The following is a 22500-nucleotide window of genomic DNA, read 5'->3' on the forward strand; positions in this document are numbered from 1 at the left end:
AAAATATATAACACAAAAATAGAAAGAAATTAATATAAGAATGCCGACAATGCAAACTGGCAATCTACCCCCAATCAAGTTTATCAAAGAAAACGCACACACGCGTAAAAAGATCATGGTTATGATAATATATAAGCCATATCTGGATATAATACAAAAATCATTCTGGTAACGTGAACGTGAACCTCTAAGGACAGGTAACTAATGAGGGTGTATCTATGGTACTGAAATAGGTGACTGGCGAAATCCTATCACGTGGACATTGTTAAAAATATACTTGGAAGTGCTCTTGCTAAAGACTCTACCTAGCAGAAAATTCAATTCAGGGAAAAGAAACAGAATCCAGAAAATATTCTTGGAACTGTACCAACCGTGTGTCACACAATTGCACATAATTATTTTTTATATGTTATGCTTGTATCTGCGCTCTTCCCTCGCACTAAAAAGAACCTGAATGATCATGTCTCCGGTTTTGCTCTGTAACATTGTCTGTCTCTAGAACATGTTATGTCCTGTTGCCTTGAGGTTTTGTATATAAAGGAGAGTGTTCCTTAATAAACAACTCAGTTGATTGCATCCTGCCTTTGAGTTCACAACCCTCTCTCGGCTCGTCACATTGGTGACCCCGGAGTGACTCGCTCCTCTTCCCCCTCCCCCCCACCCACCTCTCACCGTTACTATGACGCCGTCAACGCATACTTTCTGCAGCAGTACTCGCCGTCGTCAGCCGCCCGTATAGCAACGCCTTTTCAGCTCTCTCAACAACCGTTGGGGGACCAAAGGGCTTCGCTCACCCTCGGGAAATGACCAGTATCACTCGCCTGCAACCTGCCGCAGACAGCTCTTCTCGGGAGGTGAACCTAGTTCGTGCCCTTATGAACGGCCACTTCAAAACCTCCATCAACGCCTCCACTCATGACGAAGAGGACACCTATTCAACTTCAACCGAAGCTGACGTGAATGCCGTAGGACACGCCTCTGAATGCCGTAGGACACACGCCTATGAATGCCGTAGGACACACGCCTACGAATGCCGTAGGACACACTCGCCTATGAATGCCGTAGGACACGCCTATGAATGCTGTAGGACACACACGCTTATGAATGCCGTAGGACACACTCGCCTACCCCGTGACGAGCCAGAGCGGCAACACAGCCAACCATCATCCACCACTCGCTTGCACCCCAACCAACGACTTCTACAGCCACTCACTGCCGCTAATCGACGCAGTTTTTACTACCTCTCCAGATTCAGGGCACCTATTTAACATGTTCAGTATGTCCTTTTTAGAGGGGGAACCATGTACCAACCGTGTGTCACACAATTGTACATAATTATTTTTCATATATTATGCTATATTATGCTTGTATCTGCGCTCTTCCCTCTCACTAAAAAGAACCTGAATGATCATGGCTGCTGTTTTGCTCTGTAACATTGTCTGTCTCTCGAACATGTTATGTCCTGTTGCCTTGATGTTTTGTATATAAAGGAGAGTGTTCCTTAATAAACAACTCAGTTGATTGCATCCTGCCTTTGAGTTGACAACCCTCTCTCGGCTCGTCACAGAACTAATATAAAAAAAAAATTACTACATATGTCTTCAATATAAAACTTATTACTTGGATTAAATCTAAGCTAACTGCTGACAATAATATAATGGAACTATTCTATAACAATACAATTGCTTTTACTGCTTATGAAAATTTCACTCTAAAAAAAATCCTATAAAAATGCTATTTGAAAAGTGGATATAAATTTTCATCGTATATTATCAGAAATAATGTTCAATAATTAATATATGGCTGATATAAAAAGATCAATTTACCCCATAGCTACTAAAGAAACCAGACCAGTAACATCAATAATAATAATAATAATAATAATAATAATAATAATAATAATAATAATAATAATAATAATAATAATAATAATAGTAATAATAATAAAAATGATAATAACTATTAAAGTTAAATATGTAGTATTTCAATAAATAATATGTACATTACATATATATATATATATATATATATATATATATATATATATATATATACTGTATATATATATATATATATATATATATATATATATATATATATATATATATATATACTGTATATATACATATATATACACATACATATATTTATATATATACAGAGAGGGAGAGAGAGAGAGAGAGAGAGAGAGAGAGAAGAGAGAGAGAGAGAGAGAGAGAGAGAGAGAGAGAGAGAGACCTGGCAATATAATTCAATAATTGATCATTAATCCATATTACATTTTTACTGACCTCACAAAGAGAGAGTATCGAAGCTAAAGCATAATTCAAAAGACTGAATTTTAGCTCAAACCTATTCACAGTCGCTGCTGATTATGAGCAACTTCATCTTTCTCCCCCATAACAGCTCCTCATTAACGTATAATCTATCTTTCTCAACATCAACACAGATCTCGGGGGACTCCTACCCTCACTACAACGCCCCCCCCCCTCCCTCTTACCTCTCAGACTCTATCAGGGAGCATTATCTGCTTGGTGCCCCCCCCCCTCCTCCCTCCAACGGGGGAGGAAAGGGAATATGAAGGGAAGCTCTTACTACATTTTTAACTTTAAACTCCATATAATAATTCATTTGCAAATGTTCAAGCAGAATAATTAATTTTCCCATCGTGGGGTATTCTTGCTTTTAGTAATACTGTATATTATAAATAGGATGAAGACATATAAAGTATAAGTTAAATGAAAGCTTTTAAGGCTCACATTATGCAAACGTTATTACAATTTCACGATTCATAAATAAAATTTCTTTCGAATTACACAAAAAAAGGCTATCCAAGTATATATATATATATATATATATATATATATATATATATATATATATATATATATATATATATATATATATATATATAAAACATACATACATATATATATATATATATATATAAATAAACATATATATATATATATATATATATATATATATATATAAAACATACATACATATATATATATATATAAATAAACATATATATATATATATATATATATATATATATATATATATATATATATATATATATATATATATATATATATATATAAGTTTTGTATCAAAACTCTACCAAGATCACAGCGCACTCAGTGTATTTTTTTTTTATATATGAAATTTACATATACACAAATTAATTGTGCCTTTCGTCCTACCACACGGTTTCATTCTAAAATTGCACTTACACGCTACAAAAATTGCACTGGAATTGAGGAAGCATGACAATGCACTCACATATTGCAGAACACTCGGTCAAAACTCAAGAGAAAATACAGAAATTCAATAATTAAGCTGCGATGAATGTATTTGGTATATAAATGACAAATACAATGTCATTCAGTATCTTTATGAAATATTGATATTTCTATAACAACATTGTGGTATTAAATAATCTGGTATTAATTACTTATACAGGCTAAATAGCCATTATAGAATTTATTTTCTTAGTAATACGTACGATTATTTTTTTCGACCATCATTAAAGATACTAAAATGTTCGAAGCTACTTTAGCCATGGTAAGCAGCTCTTCTAGGAGAAGGACACTCCAAAATCAAACCATTGTTCTCTATTATTGGGTAGTGCCATAGCCTCTGTACCATGGACTTACACTGCCTTGGGTTAAGAGTTCTCTTGCTTGAGGGTACTCTCTGGCACACTTTTCTATCTAGTTTCTCTTCCTCTTGTTCTGTTAAAGTTTTCATAGTTTGAATAGGAAATATTTATTTTAATATTGTTACTATTCCTAAAATATTTTATTTTTCCTTATTTCCTTTCCTCACTGGGCTATTTTCCCTGTTGGGGCCCCTGGGCTTATAGCATCCTGCTTTTCCAACTAGGGTTGTAGCTAGGTATATAATAATAATAATAATAATAATAATAATAATAATAATAATAATAATAATAATAATAATAATAATAACAATAATTAGCAACCAAACCAATTCTATCCTCCGAGATTATGGGGACCTCGTGCCACTGTCAACACCAACAGCTTAGGAATCTTTTCATATATTCTTAATTCTTCCTCTTCCCCGGTTTCCCCCAGTACCACTATCTCCTATTCAGGCCCAACCCGACGTGATCAGCTTCATTTGGCCGCTTCCAATCCCCTTGATCAAAGACCTCCTTCCCTCCCGTCGGCGGAATCCGCTCGAGTCGGGCTTTAGAGGAATTGGGGCAGCCTCGCGGTCGTTGTATCTGCCGTTGGTGGCAATGGCTTCTTTTCCAGGTCTGCTGCTCCAGCTACTGTCCCCCCGGCCATCCAACCCAACCCCCCCCCCTCCCCCCTCTCCTCACACACAAAACAATCATTCATTCATCTTTCTCTATCTCGCGCGGAGTTCCAAGTTGCTATTAATACGCCTATCAAAAATGGAGGTGAAGAAACTTTGGGAGATATTGAATTGCTTGGATGGATCGTGGGCCAGAGAGAGAGAGAGGAGAGAGAGAGAGAGAGAGAGAGAGAGAGAGAGAGAGAGAGAAAGAGAGAGAGAGAGAGAGAGAGAGAGAGAGAGAGAGAGAGAGAGAGAGAAAGAGAGAGAGAGAGAGAGAAAGAGAAAGAGAGAGAGAAAGAGAGAGAGAGAGAGAGAGGAGGAAAGAGAAGAGAGAGAGAGAGAAAGAGAGAGAGAGAGAAAGAGAAAGAGAGAGAGAAAGAGAGAGAGAAAGAGAGAGAGGAAAGAGAGAATTTCAAAGGACGAAGAAAATATAGTAATTGCACGTTAAGATTTAAAAGGACTGTTCCTTCCCCATCACAGAATAACCCCCCCCCCCCCCTTAGCAAAGTCCAAACTCATCAGCTTACTGTTCAAACAACCGTAATTTTGGCTAAAACAGTCGAACTAACCTTGCTGTAGGGCCAATGACATTTGAAGGCAGTCGTTAGTCGCTAAGGTATTTGAGCGTAATTAGGTAGCAATATCATGCCCATAGACACACACACACACACACACACACACACACACACACACATATATATATATATATATATATATATATATATATATATATATATATATATATATATATATATATATATATATATATATATATATATAAAGACTTCTGACAAATGTAACTTCGAACATCACATAAACAAGTTAACAATTACATTAAAACAGTATTTTGCCGAGCATTTGCTACTTACAAACTCAAAATTTCAGATGCTGGAAGCTTCCGGTTCTAAATTGTAATTTACAGTTTCAATATGGGAACAAGGTAAACTCCGAGATTAATATCAGTTAATTGGTAAAGTCTATATTTAGGCATCAATGAAGATTCCATTATAAATACACCTGACGTCATGAACAATGTATGAGCACACCGAGTATAAACAAAAGGTGTCAAGAACGTATATAACCTTTATCATTAAGGTTTCAAAATATGGCGTACTTATTAAAATTTCTTAGATGATTTATATGCACAGCATCTATCATAATGAAAATCAGTTTATAATAATTACAAGAGTGGCTGAATAAAACCGATTTTGATATATATTGTGTGAATAGCATTAATTAAGATATACAGCGGTCATTGTCATTCGGTTGTTTCAAGTCTAATACAGCAAAACTGGCAAATCTATTCTTTAACAATTGAAGAATAAAATCATTACCAAAAGCAATATACATTCAGGAAAGACGGAACTGGCATAATTTAACAGAGTACTGATTATGTTTACTAGATACTGCTTAATTTTACTAGATATGTAAATTTATAACTACGATCAATTTATATGAATCCTAAAAAAATATGGGAAAAATTAATCTAATGTTAGAAAAACATACAACATGAATTAAATTGAATTTTAAACAGTTGATGTAAACAAATGCATATATGAAATCACTGGGGTTTACGATGATTTTTTTCCCTTTATCTTGTGGTATAATTAATAAAGGAAAGCTTAATCGTGCGGGAGGAGAGTCCGCTCTAATGAAATTTCGTTTCATTAAAATGAATCTCATTATACATCCCCAACTGCCTTTGACCTCAAATCTAACCCTTTAACAAAGTCTCCCTTAACCCAAGAAGAATAAAAAAAAAAACAGGAAAAGGAAAAACTCCAGCCCAAAGTTCACCTTCAACTAGAAAAACACGGCCTAGTTTTTCTAAACTTCAGAATTATATTAGTTTAATGTGATATTCATGAAGCTTTATTTTTCATGCCGGACAACATCAAACTGGGATAAAGTTTTAATTGAAGAATCCGGGTTCCCGCCGAGGTACATCATTTAACATTTCGCCCAAATTATTTCACATAAACTTCCGAATCGTTTCCGAAGCTTTGGACCTGAAGATTCCCAGTAGGACTTCCTTCAAAGAAGATGATTGGTTGCGAAGGAGTCCCAAGTTTGGTGAACCAATCGCCGAAAGGATTCGCGAGTTGCGAAGGACTCGCATTCGCCAACCAATCAGAAATTAGAAACAAAAATTCGACGAAGGATTCCGGCCTCCATTAAATACACAATGGAGAGACTATTTCCTGTTCATACGCCTCTTTAAGTGTTTGAGAACAACTCCCAGGCAAATTCTTCTTTGACCCAATTCGCTTGGAGGAAGTGTATCACTTTCAAGGAACTACCAGCCTTTCGCTTATACCAAATGGAACGCGGCAATTTGTTAACATCTGATGTATTTCTCTCTCTCTCTCTCTCTCTCTCTCTCTCTCTCTCTCTCTCTCTCTCTCTCTCTCTCTCTCTCTCTCTCTCTCTCTCTCTCTCTCTCTCTCTCTCTCTCTCTCTCAGCTATTTTACAGTATATGTCCCTCATCATTCCATTCTCTTGTTGAGAAGACAATACCTTTTCTTTTCTCTGATATCAATGAAAATAATGTCAAAAATATCCTAAAAACATTCATGGAAAAGAATAAAATAAAATAAAAGGTGATGGAAAGGACGTGATCCAAATGTGAAAGGAAAAATAATAAACTTGATAAAAAAACTCAAAAAGGAATCAATAAGAGGGAAAAACTTGAAGGATAAAACCATAATATATACCGAATAAAGAAATCCATCATCTTTAATATCTAATTTTCCAAGAGAGGAAAACCAGGTTTAGCTCTTCTTGAGATTAAGCTGTTCTTCGAAACTTTGCAACGGGGGGAATGGCAAACCATTCCCAGTTAAGAGCTTGCATGATGAACCACTTATTCTTCAAGAAAACCACGACAAACAAATAACTTTCACTATCCCAAGGCCACTAGCCATATACTAATAACACATACTATGCTGTATATATAACTCCTCTATATTATATAAAAAAAATATATATATATATGTATATATGTATATATATATATTTATATATTTATATATGTATATATGTATATTTATATAATATAAATATAAATATATATATATATATATATATATATATATATATATATATATATATATATATATATATATATATATAATATATTACATATACATATAATTTATATAAATATATATATATATATATATATATATATATATATATATATATATATATATATATATATATATATACACACACATATATACACATTCTACTTGTAACGATTTATAGCATTAGATGAGACATAATAAAGGAAAATGAGAAAGAGGATAAAGTACACCAATAGTAGTTACAGCAAAAAAACATTTATTAATAAGCGTTTTTTTCTATTTTTTGGATCAAGTCTGACAAGATATATCGATGGGTTTCGTTAGCCCAGTATTCCATCCGAATTGCAAAGTGAAATAGAGAGGAAAATGGGTTATATCTAGCTATAAAAAAGTGGGGCAAATCCGCTTAAACTTCGTGACTACAAACTAACTTTTATTCTATAGTCAATTACGGACTTCTGGGAAACAATCCCAACTATATTTCTTGAAACTCCACCGTAGATACAACAGACAATATTAATCCAATTTTTATACACTGTTTTGTATCATTGTTGCTCTAGGGATAGTAATTAGTAGAGCTTACTACTTTTTATTCGGTCAGTTATGATGAACTGTTTTATTTGTACTTCATAACTATATAGTAAGAAATAAAAAATAGTCTGAAAATGGTTTAAAATCTCAAGACCTTCTTGCGGATGAATGACCATTGACTAACACTAGGAAACATTTAATTAAAATATTTATGTGATGGCTTCTTAAGCCAGAAGAATTTCAAATAAGAATGGAAAGGGTAAAGACATCACATACCTGCAATATCAAATTTATATATTTTATTTTCTCAAGTTCACCAATTTATTATCTAAATCGACCAATATTACCGCTGACATTCCAAGGGGAATTCTGTTATCTAAAATCGAGAGGAAATATCTTATCACGATTTATCACCTTTCCAGCAAGAGCTTGTTAGATAATAAATCATGTTCACTGAAAGTTATCCATGAATTATTTTATTTGCTTTTCCGAGCAATTTGTTCCAATAATATGGCGATATTATCTGGGAGTTTAACAATGCCTTCAATCCATAAATACTAAAATCTCGTACTATGGTCTACCTATAATATTAAAGTACCGTATACGCATACTATTCGAAATATACTTAAAAACTATAAATAAATAATAAATACAAATTAGTATTCATACATATATACCTATATATTCATATACATGTACTGTACCACCATATATGCAAATTCAACCTTGATACCAAAATTGAGACCCACAAAGACTAAGTAAAAAGAAGTTTCAAGTCAATAAATCTCTCGAGGAATCAATAGCACATCTGTTTGTCCCATCCTATGACCCTTAAAAGACAAATGGTCCCCTCTTGGTCAGCTACACACGAAGGGTAAAAGAAAATACAGAGAGAGAGACAGAGAGAGAGAGAGAGAGAGAGAGAGAGAGAGAGAGAGAGAGAGAGAGAGAGAGAGAGCAATTAAATTTATGGCCCCTTTGTTGTCAATGACGAAGACTTTGCACGACTTTTCACCCCGGGGGAGATTCTTTCGATTCAATCCTCTCCGTGTCTCTTCGTCCTCATTACACTTCAGTGTCGTTTATCTTCCGTTCGTACAAAATCATTTGTCAAATCACGCGCGAGAGAAGACGAGTGTCCCTGTCCCCTTTCGTTCTGGAGGTAAAAAATAAAAATCGCAAGAGGTCACGACGCCAGGGATACAACGCGAGCCGTTCCACCCTCTCGGCGGTTCGACATTAATGTGAAATCAACCAAAGTCGTGATGGGATCAATGCACAAGTTGCAACAATATTGGCTGATATAATTATGAATCATTCATGTAAGAGAGATACTGGGAGGGAGAGAGATACACGGGAACCCCGACATAGTCATTTCATGATACACACACGCAAGGAATTTTAGCGCTAATTAATCTACAAAGAGCAGGAATTTTAGCACTAATTAATCTACAAAGATCAAAAATAGTAGCACTAATTAATCTACAAAGAGCAGGAATTTTAGCAATAATTAATCTACAAAGAGCAGGAATTTTAGCGCTAACTAATCTACAAAGAGCAGGACTTTTAGCACTAATTAATCTACAAAGAGCAGGATTTTTAGCACTAATTAATCTACAAAGAGCAGGAATTTTAGCGCTAACTAATCTACAAAGAGCAGGAATTTTAGCACTAATTAATCTACAAAGAGCAGGGCTTTTAGCATTAATTAATCTACAAAGACCAGGAATTTTAGCCCTAATTAATCTACAAAGATCAGGAATTGTAGCAATAATTGATCTACAAAGAGCAGGAATTTTAGCCCTAATTAATCTACAAAGATCAGGAATTGTAGCAATAATTGATCTACAAAGAGCAGGAATTTTAGCCCTAATTAATCTACAAAGATCAGGAATTGTAGCAATAATTAATCTACAAAGAGCAGGAATTATAGCAGTAATCAATTTACAACAAGCAGGAATTTTAGCAATTATTAATCTACAAAGAGCTCTCTTTACATTCAAGCCTAAATCTCTATTCTTTACCACTCCCTTCACTGCCCCCAACACTTTGCATCCTTCATTCACTCTCTGACGTACCTTCAAAAAGCGCATTCAATTATTTAGACTTGGCAAAGCTTGAACAAGTTTACAAAAAAATTTCATGTAAAAAGTGCAAACCTCCTTAGAAGAAAGCTTATATTCTTTATACATACCTGTAAGAGCAAATAAAACATGCAAACTCATTTAAAATAAGAAAATTTCAAGTAAGGCATGGCATGGTTAGTTAGGTTGCATTTGGAAAAAAAATAGAAGAAAAATACCATAGGCGAAAAAGCCATCCGTTGAAATTGAATTGTGGATATTACGTTAGAGCAATTATGGACATGGTCACTAAAACGTGTATGGCAAAATGTATTTCAATAAATACAAGGACTTGGTGTAGATGAACTGGGTAAATTTCAGTTTACAGGAGGACTATAGTCTCTTTGAAAGGTTTGGGAAAATTGCTTCCAGATGTATCCTTTTTCCATGACATTCTATAAAAAAAACTTAAAATAGTAGTCGTAAGGCATGTTATCTAAGCCTGTATAGAGGAATTTTATCCTCCTGGCATTATTCTTTCATTATGAACAGTGATTTTTTTTTTGAGATTACAAACTCATTGATCACCTTGCAAAATAGCATTCGTTGCTTGCCAACCATCTAGTAATCTCCATACCCAATGTTGCTCATCGAGATCAAGAACCTAGAAAGTTTCATGAACCCAGCAGCCAAGTAATAACCACAGTGATCGGTAGTACCAAATTCCTCTTAATAAATCCAAGCAGGATATCTACTTTTACATTAATGGATAATGTTCATTTTCTCCTGGTGAACCACATATAGCAGTCAACTTGACTAGTTATGATCGAAGGTGGGTTCAAGCAACGATACGTCTCGTTACAGGGACTTTTTCTCTCTGTTAAATAACAGATGATTTTCTTTCTAATATTGACTGAATGAAAATACACCAACCTTCGTCAACGTCTTTTCCTCTTCAGCGAATCGGTAATATTAAGCTTTTTCTAATAAGCATTCACAAATCAACTGTCTTTTTACATTCATTTTCCTATTATTTTTTTTTTCTGATATGCGTCATCGTTAATATACCTTTTCTATTGACGCATCATGAGTCTCTTCACCATGAAATATACAACTCGCGTCTCTTCCTTTGAAAAATTCACATGTTAATGTTTTTAGGTCTGAGGAATTCCATTAACATCTCAACTTCGCAAATTCTACTTTGTCCCCCTAAAGCCGGTAGAAATGTGTACAGAACACTGTGCCACAATGGGCATTGTTTACAAGTTTATACCCCGAGTTGCATGAACTTATAACAGCCTTCTTTTTTCACAAACTTCGGAAGAGGGGGAAACATAATATGTTGTCAAGTTGTCGTGCACAGATGAGTGGCCGATCTTAAAACGTGACTGTACTAACTTGAATAAAAATGAGATTAAAAAGTTTATAAATGTTCCCCCCTTTCCCTTCTAACACTAGGTTGTTTATTAAGTAATTATGTTGGTATTCACACACACGACAGAGAGAGAGAGAGAGAGAGAGAGAGAGAGAGAGAGAGAGAGAGAGAGAGAGAGAGGGGGGGGGATCATGGCCAGCTTCCCGACAGCGGATGACATTGCAGTATATCATATGAATGGCTTATTGGCTTACGAAGGGGGAGACGAAGAGGTCTTCCCATTACATACTTATTGACGCTCTTGTAGCCAATTGGCATCGACAAGACGAAAGCCCCCGGAGGGAGGTTGAGCCTTTAAGATTCAAGGGACGCGGATCAGAAGCTGCCATTACTTCAGCTACGTCAGGAGCACTTCAAATACAAGGAAGACGACGTCCCTTAGGAATTCTCATAACAGCTATGCAAGGGTCCAAGACACGCCTTTTTATGTGAATATAAACGACAATGGATGTCAGAATTGCCGGGCAGCAAAATGATTTAGTCAAATGTAATGGGAATAATAACGAAAGTTTTCAAAGTGGGAACTCAGGGAAAAACTTTACTTACTTCAATATTGTTTGGATAAGAAAAGTGCACATACAGTTTTCATATCTCGCAGTGTCCAGATCTCTAAAATGTGTTACTTGGCTAAATAAGACAAAACAAAATATGAAATTGTTAATAAACTTTTAGCTCTGAATGATGCTATACCTATAAAGGTCTCAAGTTATGGTATAAAAGTCTCCCCCTAGGATGGGGGGGCAGAGTACATTACAACCCCCAAAATTCCAATTCCCTTAAAGCCACCCCTACTAGCATGTGCAACGGTCCCCTCCCCCGGCAAACACACCTCCAGGGTCCTAAGATTTCAAATACAGTTAAAGTAATTCTCTTCTTTCTTGAGCAGCATTTATGATTATCCAGAGTATGGGGAGAACGGAAAGCCAAGAGGGAAAGAAACCCTTTATGGCAAGGGGGAAGGGATTTAAGGGGGAGGTGGGAGAAGGTTCGGTAGTATGGTATTGTAGGGGGGGAAGGTTGATGTTAAGCAAATGGTAGTAGGACATCTTACGCCATCTGTTGCATTTTATTTGTAACTACTAAATATGAAATTTACAATGCGACTCCCTACTCCATATGAAAAGGAAGTCGAGGTGTAATACTTAGAAAAGGGGAAAGGGTCATAAATAAAGAGGGGAGAAAAACAACAACAATAATACAAAGATTGCGATATTACAATCAAATCTAAAAAAAAATTTTTCTTCCCACTTGAACCCTAGAATAGATTTCAAATAAAGGAATGATAAAATTATTGTCCAAAATTGGAAGGAAAAAATTTATCAGTGATTAAAAAAAAATCATATTTTCGAGATAATTATATAACACTGTATACATGCCCCTTTTTAATGTTTAGCTAAGCATTATAGGAAATGAATAAAACTGTTCTATCCTTACAGATAATTGGGTATGCTTAAAAATGCGAGCAACGGAAAACCAACGGCAAAACCAGAAAGGAGAAACCTTATAAACTAGAATCAATATTGCAATCACAATGCAAATATCCGGTCAGGCCTTAATGCACACTCCCTTTCGTCATACTAAACTCGATATTTGAATTAAAAACAGACATGACAAATATCAGCCTTTACACAAAAAAAAAATCCCTTTACGTAACATTAAAGACAACGAAACAATTCAAGTTTAAGGTCAAGAGGAATTGGCAGAGTATTAACCTTCTCCTCCTGTTCTCAACAATCGAACCTTCCACTTACACACAGCACAAAGCGTCGAACTAATCGGATATAAGACAAAACAAGTATACATATTTCCTGTTCTATTCTCTCTCCCCCTTGAAAGGATTGTCTCACCGCACCAGGCCCCTTTTTCTCCGCTGTATACAAGAAACAATAATTCACAATCTGCATCGGTCCATAAAACACACAAACACACACGCAAGCCATATCCCGTTTCCCTCAGCGCCTAATTTATGATGAAAAGTTCCCCGCGCACAGAAAACCCCTTCCAGTACGATTATTCCTGTAACTTATATCCATCAGGGGACTTGTTCGACATCGTCCTCCCTCTATTGTACCTCCTTTTTTTTGTGTCCTGCACAACTGAGGCCATATCTGATTAAGTTCTTCCTCTTTCCCTAACGACTTCAAGAAGGGGATGGCTTTGTTTACCTCTGTCGTAACTACTGTCAATGTGATAACTTTTTTTCCCCCTTTGGAATGCTGTATGGCATAAAGCGATTCTCTATTCGGAATGTGGGAATGTTAGGGGATCTATAATGTACATTCCAGGTATTTATACTTTTTTACGTAAGTTCAATGAGAGTTTAATTAAATGACAAATTATAACCTAAAACGATACTTAATTGCTATCCCTTCAACATTTCTGCAAATGAATAATAATAATAATAATAATAATAATAATAATAATAATAATAATAATAATAATAATCTTGGTAGGACACCCTCCTTCAAGCAGGTGGAGTTGAATACTATGGCTGCATCGGCAGAATTCAATTTCTTGTCCAATTTCTCAATTCTACGGACAATTCTCTTTTCAGGGTTGCTACATTCAGCTAGCAAGGTGGCGAAAATGACCTTCGCCACCTTGCTAGCTGAATAATAATAATAATAATAATAATAATAATAATAATAATAATAATAATAATAATAATAATAATAATAATAATAATAATAATAATATGTAATAAAAGTACGTGGCGATACTCAGAACATATATAAATCTATGCTTAGATACCTTTGACAATGAATTAACTTATGAAAAATCCTTTACATCAAACACTAAAGAGAGAGAGAGAGAGAGAGAGAGAGAGAGAGAGAGAGAGAGAGAGAGAGAGAGAGAGAGAGAGAGAGAGAGTTAAAGGGAGGACATTTTTCATCAACAATATCATAATTCCTAGTCCCATATAACCATTCCCAGCTATGCCACCTCCTTGGAACCCCCTCGCCTCATTCAACCTCATCATGGATGGTTTAAAAGCAAGACAGCTTCCTTGATCCTTGCGTCCTGCTTAAGGTCTCTTCTGAAATGGAGGGAAATCTCCTATCTCCAACGGCCCCTCTGACATCCTAAATACCCCCCCCCCCCCTCAAAACTTTTATATAAGGTGGGGGAAGGGGGGGGGGGGACTTGTAGAAATGAGAACGTTCTCCCCCTTGCAATATATATAGGGATAATAGGGTTCATTTCTTTTCTCTGCTAAGGATTTTTTTCCCTTGTAATATTTTTCCATGGTCGGACGCAAGATTCTGACTTTACGGCTTTCTGGATCAATAAACATGGAAAAAGGGTCCTTCGGCGCCATTAAAAATAACTTAGAATTCCCGTAAAATGTTCAATAAATTATTCAATATTTTTAATATTTTCCTTCTGAAAAAATATTGTATTTTAGCCAGTATTCAATATTCTTTATAATTTCCTTCTAACAATAAGATTGCATATCCTACTTAATTCCATGAAAAAATCTTACACTGAATAATAATATATACAACATTTTAAAAATATTTTTTTCTTTATAAATCTAAGAATAAAACTTTGAATAGTCTTCCTGACTACGGAATATTACTGTCAAACTTTTTAACCGACTAACTTTCAAAGACTTGGTCATAAATAAGTACCATCGACGTAATTCATCGAGAGAGAGAGAGAGAGAGAGAGAGAGAGAGAGAGAGAGAGAGAGAGAGAGAGAGAGAGAGAGAGAGAGAGAGATCAACCTTTACAACTGAGCACAAAATATACAAAAAGGATATATATGTCTACACAAAAGCTATTGTAAAAGTAACAAAAATTATTCTACGAAAACTTCACAGTTGTGAACCTGTAATATTTATACCTAAATAGAATATAAAAACAAAAGAATATGCACATGACACATGGTCAAATGTTCACTATTGTCACATGTCCTGTCGCCCTCAAAGAGAATAAGATCTATTTTCTCTATTTCTTTAGAACATTATTTAACGTCCTAATATCCGACGTTGAAAGAATCCCCTTTTTCATATAGATAAGAGAATGCCATTCTCGAGACTCTCCTCCGGCAATCTGATTTGGAAACTTTTATCTCAATTCGGGAGGGTCACAGGGAAAAAATAATGCATTCGATTTGAAAAAAAAAAAAAAAGAAAAAAAATTATAAAATGGATTTCAAGACTTGAAATGGTCAGGGAATAGATGGCGATATCGTCTGAGTAGACTAATTCAATTATAAATTATTTCCTGCATTTTACCCAATATTATGATAATGACACTCCTGCCCGCTGTCAGGGAGCGAGTACGTTCAGGATAGACTGATGCAAAGCGATCTTAGGTGGGGTGTAGGCAGCTCGTCTTTAACAACACAGAAAATCATGCTTTGCAATGATCAAGTTACAGAGGTTTTCAAATTATTGGAACCAAGATATATGTCTACTATAGATTCTAGAGCTTTAAAAATATGCGGCCCCAAGACTACAAGATGCTCCCACCAGACATCCGAAAGACTGAACATATTAAGGCCTTCAAGAAGAAACTGAAGACATTTTTCGTTTAAGTGCTTTGACAATAAACGTGCAATATGCGGTGTGAAATTTTCTGAATGCCTGGGAATGTATACGATAAAATGAAAGCGAAGGTCCTGTAGAGAGCAGGGTCCCCCCCTGCAGTATAGGACCAGAAAAGCAATCCTTAGAAAGAATAGATGGAGAATGTACCAACCGTGTGTCACACAATTGTACGTAATTCCTTTTGTATATATTATGCTTGTATCTTCGCTCTTCCCTCGCACTAAAACGAACATGAAAATTCATGTCTGCTGTTTTCCTCTGTAACATTGTCATTTCCTCGAACATGTATTTTCCTGATGCCTTGAGGTTTTGTATATAAAGGAGTGTGTTCTTTAATATAGTACTCAGTTGATTGCAGCCTGCCTTTGAGTCACAACCCTTCTCCCAGCTTCGTCACAAGAATGTTGACTAAACCCCTCGACCCTGGATATGAATTGTTCAATCAATACATGTTTTGTTTAAAACTATGTATCCTTTGACTGATGTATAACTAAACTGGTGTTGAAAATGTAATCGTGTAAATTCAAGCGTTAAAGTATCTGACTTTTACATATAAAAATCGGCTGCAAAACTACATGTAACGTCTTCGCCAATCAACGCAAAACAAAACACTAAACCATGTTTTAATCGACAGATGAACGAGTCTATATCCATCCACAATAGCTTACTTCGCATACTAATCCGGTCCTATTTCAGCGTCTGCACGCGGATTCGAAATGTATTAATTTCGACAATCGTTACCTGTTGCGGAGCTGTTTAATTGATACACTAGAAACACTCCAGGCCATAATCTAACCGTTTTCTTTCTAATTCCATTGACGACTGATTGTCAGCTATCTAAATGCATTTCAGAGGTATATGAAGACAACTGTGCAACAAGGAAATAATTCATAAAATGTTCAGAGGGTTAACGAACTTGAACAAAATGCAGCTAAATACTGTAGAGAGGTCGTTTCCATGAAAATGCCTTGTTGAAATTCCCATAGAGTTTGCCTTCCATATTTATATGGTTTATAATAGCCAGAAATTACGCACGCCAGGGACCAAAGAAATGTTAGATACCTATCAATAATGTTAAATAGAAATAGCCTAATTAAATATTTTACTTGGTACGATATACTGTATACTTAAAAAAAGCAAAACATTTAGGTAACGATTATTATTATTATTATTATTATTATTATTACTTGCTAAGCTACAACCCTAGTTGGAAAAGCAGGATGCTATAAGCCCAGGGGGCCCAACAGGGAAAATAGCCCAGTGAGGAAAGGAAAAGTAAAATGTCTTAAGAACAGTGACAATATTAAAATAAATATTGCTTATATAAACTATGAAAACTTAAAAAAACAAGAGGAAGAGGAATTAGATAGAATAGTGTGCCTGAGTGTACCCTCAAGCAAGAGAACTCTAACCCAAGATTACATATCAATTCACAACTTGGCAAGAAAGCCATGGATAAAAAGCACTCAAAGAGATAAGATGCCAACTCACCGATATGATGTGATCTTGCTTATCGCAGGTATTGTAGGGCCGAGACATGATGAGAACGGTGTGGGTGTCATTTTCGTATCCACCCACCAGCATCCAATCCCGCTGCTCGTCCACAGCGGGCTCTTCGTTACCTTTGCCATGTCGATCTTGCAAGTAGGCTTTCCCAGAGTGGACCCACCTGATAATCAAAATTAACAATATCATTCAAAAGGGTCAACAGGTTAAAAAAAAAAAAAGGGTCACAGTAAAAATTAATTTGATTGACGTACCGGTACGTCCTTGCAAAAAAAAAATGCTATAGAGTTTTTTTTTTTTTTTTTTATATTTTTGATAATTTTTTGAAAATTCAGGCATTTTCATAGAGAATGAGACCAACCTGACCTCTCTATGACAAAAATTAAGGCTGTTAGAGCAATTTAAAAAAAATATACTGCAAAATGTGCTGGGAAAAAAATAACCCCTTGGGGGTTAAGGGTTGGAAATTAACCAAAGAGCCTGGGGGTAAAAGGGTTAAAAGAACCTTGCAATCGTGTTTCAAATGTATTCTTTATCACATACAAATAAAAATGTTTAAAACCCAGATATGTAACTTTACAGTTTCTCAACCCTTGTAATACTTACGCTTTACACTTGATTTCCAATTTAATGTAAACATTATTAAGCATAAAATAACTTGCTTCCTATGATTTCAAATATTTTATCCGTTTATTTGCAGCAATATTGTCTGGAAAAGTTTTTTTTTCTTTTAGAAAACTTACGATTAGGCAACATTTACCTTTATCATATTCTCGTAAAGAACACGAACAATAAAGCGTGTATAAAAGGAATAACTAATATTCAATCAAGTGCAACTCACGATACATTACTAAATCATTCTCTCTCTCTCTCTCTCTCTCTCTCTCTCTCTCTCTCTCTCTCTCTCTCTCTCTCTCTCTCTCTCGTATATTGGAGCTATCTATTATTTATATGACAAAAGTATCAAAGCACTTTACAGTAATGTATGCCCGTATGGCGGTTGCTTTAGTAAAAGTGTATTCCCGTAACGGTTGGGCTAAGGCTTATTAATTACGATAATCCAAATGTGTTAGTTCTAGATGAATTAAAAATGCTGCAGATATGGAAAGGTGGCTGATAAATAAAGACTGCATTCGTTAGATTATAATACCTGAGCTTTCAAGTACAGTAGTTCGCTTGGCATAACGTGACCGTGATCTGTATCTTTGGCTAATAACCAAAAAATGAGATTAACAACATTCATTTTCACTTTAAATACTTTGTAACCCGATTCAGCAAATTACAGCAACATGTTAAATTTTATTTGGAAGAAGTGCAAGACTCGTAGACAATACCACTGACCAACACCAATCTCTGTAACAATCGTTTAACTGAAACATGTAGTTGTCATATTCTACAAGGTCTTTTGCATCACCAAAAAGTTTGTTCAGTTCTTACTGGTTATTTTTTTTCCTATCAAATTAGATGGATAGATGGATTCCACATGATTTTATAATACCGGCACAGGTAAAGTGACAATGAATACTTAAGTTCGGTCATACCATAACACCGGTAACTCATAAAACGTGAATTACACTAAAGTTTGGGAATGTTACCTAAATCATGTGTGATCCTTTAAAATTCTATTTTTAATCAAATTCATCGTCTCTGACTCATCCAGTCACAGATGATCAAGGAAAAACCATGGTGACCCAGAAGGAAGTACCAATTAATCAAATTCCATATTTCTTAATTGACTATTAATACGCAATCCTAACAAATACCCTCAAATGTTAGTTTCTAAATAGTTCACTATATTCAAATCAAAATAATATTTACTACTTACTGATTTTTACGAAAATCTTTTAAACTTTTGCCTCATGTCGACCTACAAACGTTCAACACTATACCCTGGGAATTTTTCCATTCACTTTAACGAGAGTTGTTTACTGTTACGCTTCTCTTTCTTAACTGACGACTTGGAAAATTTGAAGCTCCATAAAACCTGCCACGTGTCTTGCTAGAAGCTAGAGATTAGTCTTTACACGGTACCTTCACAAAGAAGCAACTCGACAGAGTAGAAAATATATTTAGCATAATCTTTGTTATACCAACTGTTTTCATTTCGTGGCGGACTGAATGTTACAAACTATAACTAATCCCTTTTCATGAACGTACGGTGGTAGTTGAATTTATCCGGCTACACTTACATAAAGAACAGTCAAAATATGCCAAATTAACATTTAACGTGGCATTGCCCTCGAAATATACCTTTATGAAAGTTTATATGGACCAAAATAAATCTGCTTGTCTTTCAGTTGAGTAATTTTTAGATCATAAAAAACAAGCGGCTTAATGGTCTATTATAGCATTAGGTTGTAACGAAATTACAATTTTTCATTTAAATGTCCTCACAGAAAATTCTAAACTTTCTTATCTTAATATCAAATTCATTAGCACCTAATAAAATATATGATATAGAGAGGTTGTAAATATTAAAGGTATTCTCAAGGACGGACTATCTATAAAGAATAACAGTATTTGCTGAAGTATATATAGTATTTTCATGTCTATTATCTTGAACATGAAATAGTTATTTTTATACCATTAAACACCAAAGAGGCAACTTACCCGACTACAATATCGGCGCCATCCATCCTGGGACTTGAAGAAAGGCCAAAGCCTATGTATCCAGTGGTTCGTGCAGTCACCCTAAACTCTATGTGTTCTTCCTTGGGCGTCCATTGCACTACGAATGCCCCCGTCTCCTCCAGCCACGCCTCGTGCGTCCACTGCTCGTAGGACGTGAGGCGCTGCGTAATGAAGGACGAGGAGGCGAAGGAGGACGCGTTAGGAAGAAAGGAGAGGATGATCAACGTCTGCAGGAGACGCAGTAGGCGTAGAGGCGCTTTGAAGGACGTCAAGGTTGTTGTTATGTTCCAGAGGTTGCTGCTGCTGCTCCTTAGCCAAAGCAACACCTTGGACGTGAGAGGTATGTACACTGCTTCTCCTCCTCCTGCTGCTTCCGCGCCTTCTGCTGCAGGAACTTTTCGAGGCAAAGGTGGTGGCGGTGACTTCATGGCTCCGCTACGGTGTCTTTCCGTGGCCCGGAAGTTAGTGTGGGAGTGGTGATGGCGGTGATTACACGAAAAACAACTGGTGTTTGCAAGGAGATGATGATAGGGGTTCGAGACCGAGGAGGGATTGGCGTTTTCCATTATTAGCATGAATGGCCGACCTCTGAAGGACTCGTGGGACACTGCTGGTGCTATCTACTACTATTTCGGTTCCTGGCCCGAGGGGTCATTCTTGTTCACCGCCTCTATCTCTGCTCCTGTTTCAGATATCTCAAGTTGAAACTGATTTTTCTCCGTTTTGTAACTTTAAAATAACAGTAGGTAATTTAATAATAAAAAAACTGAAAAAGACACTCCGCAATGACACCTTAATAATGAACAGTAGAAAAAATACGTCTCCTACTTGGAAAGCCTTATTAAACCTAATTATGTCACCATTCACTCCCTCGCTGACCTTGTCCTACAGTTCACGAGTCTCTACCAGCCACCATTGAAATCCTTGATAGCATCGGGAACCAAGTCCCCAAAATGTCTTCCAGCCCTCCCTCCTTCAGGACCTATACCTTAAAGAGATCTTCAGGTTTAGATTTATACACTCAAGGGACCCCAAAGGATCTCTATATCTCTCTCTTGATGACCTTAATCTCCCAGGGCTGACATTAAGTAGAGCCAACAAACGGATCAATGGCGGTACCACGTCGGTTTGTGTGTGCGTGTGTTTGCAAGGCAACGCACAATCCTGCGTGATATAACTCAATTTTGTTCTGTTCGTGTGTTCGTTTGTACGTGTGTTGAGATGTACAACAGGACGATTTAGTATTTTCACAGCTCAGATTTAGGGTATCACAAGCGTATCTCTAATTCTCACTCGATTAAAAAAATTAGTTCAAACTAAAATGAAAAGGATGATAATCACTTTTTATGGCACCGACCTCATATTCTTAAAACTATTCTTCGCCGAATTCACATTCTTAAATACTTTAACAATATTCTTGGTTATGGAACAAAACACACTGTAAGATATAGGAACTATTCAGTCGCACTGTGAACCACAAACACCATAATCAACAAGGGGTGGGATGCGTCGACCCGTTGGTGATGACGTCACAACTACTGGATCTTTGTTCCAGGACAGCAATTAGCAGTGGGGGATATTCCAGGATAGCAGGTAACTAGTTCGTGAAACCTAGACTTCCTTTGAAGCTGGAAATCAAGTGACCTGAAATGAGAGAAAAAATACATTATGAATATTACTAGAATAAGAACAATGAGTGAAATCACATAAATGCAAAGTCTTTCTTTTTCTTGATGTTATTTATGTTGCTACACACTCAGTCAGAAATTAAAGTAAATAACCTGATTATATAAGTGCTTACTTAAGACACCATTTTGAGATAAACATCGGAAATCATATAATTATCTGTGAATTGGTAAACACACACACACACACACACACACACACACACACATATATATATATATATATATATATATATATATATATATATATATATATATATATATATATATATTATACACATTTAACACATTCAAACACCAATATGCTAATTAAAATTTTTCCAGTGAAGATTCTTAAAAAGGGGTCATTGGAGGGTCTTCAGGGAGCCCGAGTATACCAGATAAAAATGTGAAAAGAAACAGTTACGTTCATGTTGTTAGTATATGCATATTTCTACGTTAGGGGCCCATATCTTTCCCCAGGTCAACATAAAGGTTTGTAAATAAAAAATAAAAAAAATACTTCTATACATTTCATCTGGACAACCTGAGTGAGTCTACTCCATATCATTATTCTCTGCTTACTTTACACTCTTATATTCGTAATTATAAAAACAAATAAAATTAAACGATGATACCTTTCAGAACGAATTGGTAACATATATTGAAATGAATAAAGAGGCGTCTGAAAAACTGAT

The 22500-nt window shown here is 35.6% G+C and overlaps 1 protein-coding gene across 1 annotated transcript in view; it reads right to left on the minus strand.

The window, feature by feature from the left end:
* LOC137620846 (MOXD1 homolog 2-like) overlaps positions 1-22500 on the minus strand; it is a 100777-nt gene that overhangs the window by 24715 nt on the left and 53562 nt on the right. Inside the window, exons 2-3 of the mRNA XM_068351294.1 lie at positions 20118-21782; positions 17493-17670 (exon numbers count right to left, since the gene is read on the minus strand). Coding sequence (XP_068207395.1) covers positions 17493-17670; positions 20118-20713 — 774 coding nt within the window. The 5' untranslated portion in view covers positions 20714-21782. The remainder of the gene's footprint in view (positions 1-17492; positions 17671-20117; positions 21783-22500) is intronic.

Source organism: Palaemon carinicauda, chromosome 27 (genome assembly GCF_036898095.1).
Source record: "Palaemon carinicauda isolate YSFRI2023 chromosome 27, ASM3689809v2, whole genome shotgun sequence".
Classification (NCBI taxonomy): Eukaryota; Metazoa; Arthropoda; class Malacostraca; order Decapoda; family Palaemonidae; genus Palaemon; species Palaemon carinicauda.